The sequence below is a fragment of the Catharus ustulatus genome, chromosome 4 (assembly GCF_009819885.2).
Source record: "Catharus ustulatus isolate bCatUst1 chromosome 4, bCatUst1.pri.v2, whole genome shotgun sequence".
NCBI lineage: Eukaryota > Metazoa > Chordata > Aves > Passeriformes > Turdidae > Catharus > Catharus ustulatus.
Window position 1 is genome coordinate 31,773,890 of NC_046224.1, and position 9,717 is coordinate 31,783,606.

Here is a 9,717-nt window from a genome sequence, read left to right on the forward strand (position 1 = left end):
AACGAGCTCTTTTAAAGTTTAAAAAAGAAAAACAAAAACGTATGATTCAAATAACTAAACCAATAGAACATAATATTTCATTAAAAGAAAAAAGAAAAAAAAAACAACAGAAAATGGTCTTTTATATCCTTGTGTCTCCAGCTAGAAAACTGACATAAATAAGTTTTTGGGTATAAAGGCAACTATGTAAGACATGTTGAAAAATCACAGTCAAAAGGAAAAAAGAAATACAGTAATTTCACAATTACAAGCCGCACCGATTATAAGCCACACTTCCGGGGTGTCAGGAACGTTTCGTTTTTCCTCCATAAATAAGCTGCACCAGATTGTAAGCCTGTCATCTCAATTTTCCTTTTCATAAGAATTACTTATCAAGGTGATGACAAATCATATTCCAAAGTTTATTAAGACAGAGGAAGAACAGGGGTATCTGATTTTACACGCAGGTAATTGAGAAATTCAAGTCATTAACAATAAAGTTTCTATCAGAACCCAGGAAACAAAGCCTTTCAATGCAAACACCTTTCAATGAAGTACATACAGCTTTGGGCAAATAATACAGTTTCTCATATCCCTACTGCCTGAAGATAATTAACTCTCTTAAAATTTTGTTCTCCTGCAGTGAAATTGTTGCCCAGTTCTGTCAGACCATTGCCAGGGATCATTCCCAAGGAGTAGATAATGGAGTCTGTGAAAATCTGCTTGTGTTAAAATGTATTCTATTGAAAGAGCAATACTTAATATTTTACTGAAAAAATGACAAAATTTTTAAACTTTGGGCACTATAAAGTAAATTGAGTGGAAATTTTTTTGGGGGGTGTGGTTTTCTTTTTTGGTCCCTGGTGGTATTTGCCAGGACCAGAGAGTGCTAAAATGTAGCTATCTCTCAGAAAAACTCACATTTAGCCAACAGAGAAAGATCGGAGATCTTACTTGACGAATTCCACAAGAGTCTTTATTTCACATGAAGGGTGGTCAAGCAAGGATTCTCTCAGAACAAAGGGCAGATAACTATATTTATAGGTTCAGGGAGGATTCAAGCTACAACCAATAAAAGTTTTACAAAGAACAGCCTCCAATCTAAGTGAGAAGTTCTAAAGGTAAACTGACCAATTACACATCCTAATTTCTAACCAATTATCTTCCGAAGTGTTAGGAGAGTGACCAAATTCTTAAGGAATTTGGCTGAACCTTGGTATCTAGGATACCTTATCTATTATAGCAAGTTCCAGAGGCCAGGGGAAGATGGCTTTGGAGGAATTGTATCATCCACAGGGGGGTTTATTGGTATTTTTGATTTGTTTGCTTTTTGCCTTTTTTTTGTTTTGTTTTGTTTAGCTAAGCTGGAACATCAAAGATCATACTTCGATCTCTGCTTGCAACCCACCCAGTTGAATTATCATGTACAGGATCATCTACTGCTGCTAGGCAGCTTTCAAAGATGATACTTCTGTCTGAAGCTCCTCTTAGGGCTGTAGATTTCCTTTGTACATAGTAATTGTGCATTGTGTCCCTTTCTGCCAAAAATGGCATGCAGAAATCAGGATCTGGAGAACATGATCTGCCCGCACAATTACTTACGTAAGACCTGCCCATGGCCATTGCTTTGTGCTCTACTGAACAGAGACACAGAGGATGTGGAAGAACACTATCAAAATAGGTAATTCTGAAAGATAAAAGCCAAGATTTCTAGCAAAGAGTGGCAGTGTCCACAGCACAAGATCAGAAGGAAATTCTGTGAACTGTGGAGAGCTCATCTTCCTATGCTTATTCTGCTGCTGTCACAGATTGTGCTCCTTGGCTCAAGCTAGAACATCTTAACAAGCAAGACAGACTTGTGGAAGACATTCTAGGCTGAGCCCATTTCACCTTTGGTACTTAAAGAAACAGGTTCTAGACACACTACTGTCTTTCAACCATATACCACGCAATCTGACTGAGCATGAACAGAATAAGACTATTTACATCTCCCATTTTGCACCAGGATATTTTACTTTGGTTTTGGTCCTAATCTTCTGTGGAAGTCATATGCATCAGTTAGAGAAGCCTAAATGTTTAGCTAGCAACATAGGTTTGTCACCAGGAATACACTCAAGAACAATGGAGTAATTGATTAAACCCAGGATTTCAACAAGTTCTTTCGACATTGTAAAAAAACATATGTGCACAATGGTCTTATTATAATTCTAACAACCTTCTAATGCAGAAATACACAGAAGTCCTCATCAAAATAGTTAAGTCTTCCATTTTGCAGAAAAAAAAGTACAAACACCAAATAAACTAAGTCATAAACCCGGTGGGCCTAGAAAAAAGCTGAGTACAAAAACAAACAAGAGACAAAGCCTATATCCCTAATCTGATTTGTATAGCCTTACATGCACTTTTCTGTGAAATACATGTTAAATAAAAATGGTGTGCTCATTCTGAGGTGTATCTACTTGGTAATAAGAATACAGGCTAAAAGAGCAGCATATTCTAAAATAAAAATATTCTAAAAATACTCTAAAAGGAAAAAAAAAGCCTTTCATGTTTCCTTAGTTCTCTTAAGTCTCATCCATGTGACAGCAGAAGTGATCTGTTAGGTGTTAACTGTCATTACAGAGAATATGAGCATGAGCACACAAGTTTGAGCAGTATGCTCACTAGCTATCCAGTTAGGACTAATTTCAAAACTCTTGTCATCTTGACTGGAAGATTAATAGCTGCTTCCTCCTGATTAAACATCGAAACCAAAATTATAGAACTTGTTGATGGCGTCCCTCACATGCTAAATTTATAAACTTTTACTGTAAGCCACTCTATAGTTTTACTTCCCCATTCAAAAAGTTTTTACCCTTCTCTAAGGCAATATTTAATCACAGACAATATAAAACTATCTTTTTGTAATCAGGATAGATCATACAAATCGCTTTTACTGAGTACAGTCTTGACTCTGTTGTACTGAACAGTAAGAGGGGTTTGGAGAAATATCTAGTACATATTTTTTGAAAGTTATCCAGAACCAAAGCTCAGTCTTACACCCAACCCCAAGCTGTGTTTGGAAATTCACTTCATCTGAGCATTTTCTTGAGGTCACTGCAGCCCATTCCTTCTCCTTGCATACAAGCCGAGGCAGGCACAGAATCCGACGACACTGACAGCGAGGCCTAGGAGGAAGGCAATGGTATCTCCTGCATCCAGGGCTTCAACTGCTGGCAGCACCAGCAGCAGTGACACCAGGACCAGGAAAAGTTTTGACGTGCTCTCAGTTGAAGGCATGCTGATGATCAGCTGATCCCAAGGGGAAGTTAAATGAAGAAAGTGGTGGACAGCAGGTGCTTCACTGGTATCTACAAGGAAAACAAAAGGAATGTTACAGGATTTTCCTTCCACCCCCCGATTTGTCTTGCCAAAAGCCAACTGACTGATGCATTATTACAGGTATCTGTGTGGGGCTCATGAAATTTAGGTTTTATCTTCCCAATTACAAAAGCAAATGGCTTACTATCATGAGACAGCCACAGTGGATTTGCTATCTTGTTATGAAACTCTGTGGAAAGTAATCTTCTGACTCACCATGAGGTGAAGTCACAACAGGCTCCCCTGCCTGCAGCCACCAGAGCCTGCTTACCTGGTGCTTCGCTACGCGGGCCTGTTTCACCAGGTGCTGAGGGCCTGACGGCTGCTGCTCATCACGCACCCACACTTCCTAACACCGTCACCCTCGGGGTCCGTGAGCACGGACACACCACGGTACATGGGGAGGCCGTGAATTTAACCTCCTGGGCAGGGCCACCGTGCACACCCTCACTGCGGGACAAACGTCTGTCGTGGTTCCTACAACTTGGAAAGGTGCCCCCAAGGAGCACACAAACAAGTGACAAAAACCCGCGCCGGGACACCCGAATAAGCGGCTGCCGCGCTCGCACCCCGGCGGGGCCGGAGCCCGCCAGCCCCGGGCCGCCCCCGCCGCCCCGTCCCGCCGCGGGGCTGGGGGCCGGCCGCTCCTCGGGGCAGCCCCCGACAGGCCCTGCCCGTGCAGTGCCCCTCAGTCACCTCCTGCCGCCGGCTCCGGGCTGGGGCCGTCCCCGCTCCGCGCCGCCCGCGGGGCGCTCAGCAGCCGAAGGCGCCGGCCCGCAGCGCCCCGCCGAGCTCCCGCTGCCCGGCCGCGGCCATGACAGGAAGGGGCGGTGGCGCGGCCGGGGGCGGGCGTGACCCGGCCGGGCCGCCTCCGCTGCGCTCCGCTCCGCTGCCCCTGCCGCGCCCACCGCCATTCCCGGGACGTTTCGGGGGCACAGGCGGTGGCGGTGGCTCGGGAGCGGTGCTCGCCAGGCCGGCCTGGGCCTGGAGGGATGCGGTGGGGCCGGGAGCCCTGGCCGGGGGTGCCGGCTGCTCCCCAGGGCGGCTCCCAGCCGGAGCCCCGCAGGGCCCGTGGTCCGATGGACCCGTGGGAATGTCAGCAGGGAGAGCGGGGGCCGCGTGCCCTCACTGCGGCTCCATTGAAGTGAAAGTATCGCTCAAACACACCGATGTGGGCTGCTCGTCTGATTTTTTTCTCTACAAATAAAAGAGTAGAAGTCACCATGAGTTTGCCTCATTTCAGACTTCAGGTCCTTGTGATAACTATACTAGTATGTGCCATCATAACCAATTCCTACTCTGAGGAAAGCAGTTAAAGCAGTTTTATATGGTGGAGAGCAGCCTGCGGCCTTGTGAAACAAAAAACTAAGGGAAGTGTTAACAGGTAATTGAGAGCACTCCCCAAGATCTTAGCTCGTCCCAATTTTTATCTTATTTATGCTTTGAATAAGGCTGCTTGTAGAAATTGCCTATTAGGCTGTTTTGTTGCACAATGAAGTTCCTAAGTAGAGCCCAGTCTTTATTTTTCAGTGGCAAAGGTGTGTGCCTAAGTTTGGATAAAAGACCAGTAAGCAATTACTATAAGTTCATAGTATGTCTCTTTGGAGTTCTCAGAGAAATAACCCAAAGAAACTGTGCTAATTTAATGTCAAAATCAGTATAGAATTTGTAATTCCTTACAACAAGCATTAACTCATGACTGAGAAGCCATGTCCTCACAATGTTCCCCCTCACTTCTGTAAAAAAGGCAACTTTTATAAACATTTCTCTTTAGCAAACCAGTTTCTGGTGAACTTCTTTAAAGAAATGGATATCCAGATAGGGCATTCAACATACATACAGCTTTGCCTCTGCCTTATAAAATTTCATTGTAATTGCTTTTGTGCAGCCATTCTTCATGGCCATAGGAACTTCATGTCTGAGGTAGGATGTTATTATTGTGCCGATCATAATAATCTTACCAATTTTTTCTTCTTTTCCCCATCAGTCAGAATCCATCAGTTATCAATTGTCGTAGACAGTAAATTTCCAGGGATAGAAACATCTTTTTTCCACCATTATTCAAAGTACCATGAAAGCATCATCTTTATAAACAGCAGTGCCTAGACTCTGACAATGCAAATAATAGTTAATATTAATTATAACTCATAAACATTGTTTTTGTTAATGAAATACCTATTTCACAGTTTTTCAGACCTTAAATACTTGATTCTTCATACTCAGTTCTGAAGGCATTTCCTCAATAAGCTGATGCCAGATGCACTCACAGGAGAAGAATCTTGAAATTTCTGAGAATGTCATGGCATGGAGAAGAGTAATGCCGTGATATCTAGCCCATTCCTTAATCAGTCACAGATAAATCATAACCCCTAAAGAACCTGAAGAATGCAATCTGAAGTGCAGGATGTGTCATCTCAATCACTGCTGTCACCTCAGAAGAGTGGGCCTTGGAGTCCTGGCCCTGCTTAGTCCACTTACTGCATCTTGCACTGAAGTAAATATTACACTGTTCTGCAATGTCAAAAAATGTTGAATTCATTCCTCTGGTGCTGTATATGTTGTCGCCACCAGTTACCAACTAAAATTTTCAGTAGTTGTCATTTAGTCCCACACAGCAGACGCAAAGAGATTGAGCAATGACTTTCAAGACTGTCTTTTATAAGTAGAAATGTCAGTACCAAAAAGCTGTGACATTTTTCGACCTAAGTATTTTGAAGGTGAAGAGTGTGAAATCCAAGAGAAAGACTGGGCTTAAAACACTCCTCTTACTATCTCAAGAACTGTACACATTCACAGGCAGTTGAAATGACACAAAGTACAGTATGCATGTAGAAGATATTGATTGTAAGATATATAATTTATTAGTAACATCCTGGAAGTGCCATCGAGAGCTAGAAAACAGTGCCATTTGGGGATATTTCTTTGGCTTATTAGCTCTTTCAGTGCCATTGCATTTTGTAGCTTTGGCTTCAGAAACAGTGCTTCTTTGGAAAAAAGCCAACAAAATCCAAACAGTCAAGGAGGCTCTATTGGTTTTTGTGCTGTCAGAATAGAAGAGAAATGTGTATTCAGCTTCAAGCTCTGCCATCAACTTCCTGCATCACCCCAGGCAAATCTTCCTTTTGACCTATCACCACTTTGATTGCTTAGCTGAAGCTATTATGTAACTAATATTCAGAGGAAAGTCAGAGAATTCCCAGAGCTGACAAGCTAAAGCTTTGTAAATTTTGAGCACAAGGCTAAGGAGGTAGGTATATGTGAGACTGGAAATTGAAAATAAAGTGTACTTTCTGGAGCGGAAAAAGTTATAATCAGCTACACCCTGAGGGGGGTACTTGTGGGGCTTTTGGGTTGTTTTTTCTTCCTCTTTCTTGGTTCATCTAGTTTTTTGAGAATGCTTTGTTTATTGCCTGACCACACTGATCTGATGTCATACTTTCACCCCAGCTAGCAATCTAGCCACACATGGCCACTTGTTCCCTGCAGGAGCTTGGGGGAGAGAATCAGAAGGGTAAGAGTTAGAAAACTCATGAGTTGAGATAAAGACAATTTAATAGGGAAAGCAGAAGCTGCACCAGGCAAAGCAGAAGGAATTAATTCACTGCTTCCCATGGGCAGGCAGATATTCAGCCATTCCCAGGAGAGCAGGGCCCCTTCACACATAACAGTTATGGGTGCCTTGAGTTTGCATGGCCAGGATTTGTAGCAGAGAGGCTGCAGGGGTGGCTTCTGTGACAAGCTGCTAGAACCTTTTTCCATGTCAGACAGTGCCAGGCAGCTCGCAAGACATGCCACTGGTCAAGGCTGGGCCAACCAGAGACGGTGGTAATGCTGTGCTAATGCTGTGCTAATGCTGTGATAACATGCTTAAGAAGAAGAAAAAAAACGAAAGCGATTGCTCAGTTGTAATTGTGGCCAGAGAAGAGCAGGATGGGAATGTGTGACAGGACCAACTCTGCAGACACCAAGGTCAGTGCAGGAGGCGGAGGAGGTGTTCCAGGCTCCAGAGCTGAGGTTCCTCTGTTGGGCTGGTGTTGGTGCCCAGTGATCAAGCATACCCTTCTCCTGTCCTGACCATGTATCCTGATGGAGTAGACCCCAAGGAAAGGGAGAGGAAGCCAATGAAATGGGAAAATAATATCTGTGTGTGAAAGGATGGGAGATAGTAGTTAATGAACAGGTATGTTGGTTTGGTTTATAGAGATTGTTTAAGGATGTAGTTTAAGTTGTATGTGTGGGAAAGAAAGGATTCCAGTAATGAGAAATAAATACTATGGAACAGTTGGAAGAGAGATAAATTATGTGGGATCTGAGTATGATGTAGATGGTATGGAATAAGGGGTGGAAATTGTATTGGGTCTGGCTGAGCTGGAGTTAATTTGCCCAAGCAGCCCTCACAGTGCTGTGCTCTGCTTTGGTAGCTGGAAAGGTGCTGATAACACACCAGTGTTTTGGCTACAGCTGAGCAGAGCTGTTTTTCTAACATTTCCTCTGTCTCCTCCCATTAAAGGGCTGGGAGCAGACAAGATTCTGGGAAGGAGCACAACTAGGCCAGCTGACCCAAATTAACCAAAGGATTATTCCATACCATATGATGTCAGCTCAGCTATAAGAGCTAAGGGAGAGAGGAGGAATGAGGAGCATTCATTATTTTACAGTGTATACCTTCCAGAGCAGCCGTTATGCATGCTGAAGCCCTGTTTCCTGGGAAGTAGCTGAACATTTGAACATTGCTTGTTGATGGGAAGTAGAGATTAAATTCTTCCCCCTTTACTTATGCATGCACAAACTTCTTTTTTTTGTTTTTCCTTCTTCAGTAAACTGCCCTATCTCAACCTATGAGTTTTTTTCTATATTTCCTCTCCCCTTCCTACCTGAGGAGTGATAGAGTGGCTTGTGGGGGGCATCTGGCATCCAGCCAATCTCAACCCCCTACACTTGGGAAGACAAATGCCATCACTCCAATATGTCACCTCCTTCCTCCTGCTTCCCCTCACGTTACATACTGAACATGATGTCATATGGTCTGCAGTGTCCCCTTGGTCAGTTGGGGTCACATGCTCTGGCTCTGTCACTTCCCAGCCTCCCATGGACCCTGAGCTTCCTTGCCAGTGTGGCAGTACGAAAAGGAGAAGAAGCCTTGGCTCTGTGTAAGCCCTTCTCAGAAACCACCAAAACATCCCTACATTATCAGAACTGTGTACAGCACAAATCCAAAACACAGCCCCATACGAGCCACTGCGAAGAAAATTACCTCTGCCCTGGCTGAAATGAGCATGTCTGAGAAGCTTTCAGAATAATTTTTGGACATCAGTTGCACTGCTGTAATGAGAAAGGCTAACTCTGATTATAGATAAGATGCTGACTATGGGGCAGTGATTATCACTTCTGCATGCACATGTTCACCCTTGAGGTACTTTTCTCTGATGATACTTAATCTGACATTTTAGCTGACTGTCACTATGTCCTCATCTTTTCACTTCAGTCATAGATCTACATCCAGTTTTTCTCCTACAACAGACATGAATTTCTTCATTTGGAATTCACCATATCTTTCTCCTTCTTTGAACAAATAGGCTCTACTGCAACTACTTCATTTGCTTCTGCAGAGAAAAAACAAAGTTACAACACAGAATTAATTTCTTGTATCATTAACCTTTTCCATATTTACTTCTTGGTCTGCTGTCACACAAATATTGATTTCATTATTTCTCTTACTTCCTTTCTTATTATCCTCTCCCCTCCTATCCTGTGTGTCTACTTCATCCTGTCTTTTTTCCTTTCTCAAATTCCTTAAGTTTCCTCTCAAATAACATTAGGTAGTCACAAATCATCCCTGTCATAAAAACACCCATTAGATTATCTTCCTGTACCTATCACTTGATCTATTTTATTCCTGTCATCTCTAACCTCTCCAAACATGCTATTCAAAACTTCTCTAATCCTATATCCCCTTCAGTATGGATCAATTCTTCTTCCATCATCTGAATATCACATTGATATCTTCACTTAATAGCTTAGACATAAGGTCCTGTGTTTCACCATTGGCTCTGACTGATGGACTGCTTTAGAAATTTTCATTCCTCTTCCCAAATCCAGAAAACACTTAAAAGACCCCCAGTGCACTTCCAAAAAAATCACCCTTTCCTATTTCTTCTTTGCTTTTGCTTTTTGAATCTTTGGTGCTGGCTCCTCTTTATTCTGCTGCTGGGGGTGTGCTAGGCTTCCATCTGTAGTTTTTTTTCAGTTTTCAACTGTCTAATATTGTCCCCTGGATGCTCCTATTGATAAATAAAATTTTGAATACCATCCATGACTCATGTTTTCATCTTTCCTCTTTTTTTATTCTTGCTTGATTGTGTTGAAGTCTTACTGCTT

The 9,717-nt window shown here is 42.9% G+C and overlaps 1 protein-coding gene across 2 annotated transcripts; it reads right to left on the minus strand.

Moving 5' to 3' along the window:
• Positions 1 to 1,973: 1,973 nt before the first annotated feature.
• Positions 1,974 to 4,111, minus strand: SMIM30 (small integral membrane protein 30). 2 transcript variants are annotated; one of them, XM_033058008.1, is made up of 2 exons: positions 4,036 to 4,111; positions 1,974 to 3,329 (listed from the first exon to the last, which is right to left on the minus strand). In XM_033058008.1, exon 2 carries the CDS (start codon positions 3,256 to 3,258, stop codon positions 3,073 to 3,075), a length of 186 nt encoding a protein of 61 aa, XP_032913899.1. In that variant the 5' UTR covers positions 3,259 to 3,329; positions 4,036 to 4,111; the 3' UTR covers positions 1,974 to 3,072. The 2 variants fall into 2 exon arrangements, with proteins under 2 accessions (XP_032913899.1, XP_032913901.1); XM_033058010.2 differs by lacking the exon at positions 4,036 to 4,111 and adding an exon at positions 3,611 to 3,829.
• Between the last annotated feature and the right edge of the window lie 5,606 nt (positions 4,112 to 9,717).

Bases quoted from the DNA above. Each gene is read 5' to 3' on its own strand.
- SMIM30 (XM_033058008.1), bottom strand. From the start codon at position 3,258: ATGCCTTCAACTGAGAGCACGTCAAAACTTTTCCTGGTCCTGGTGTCA.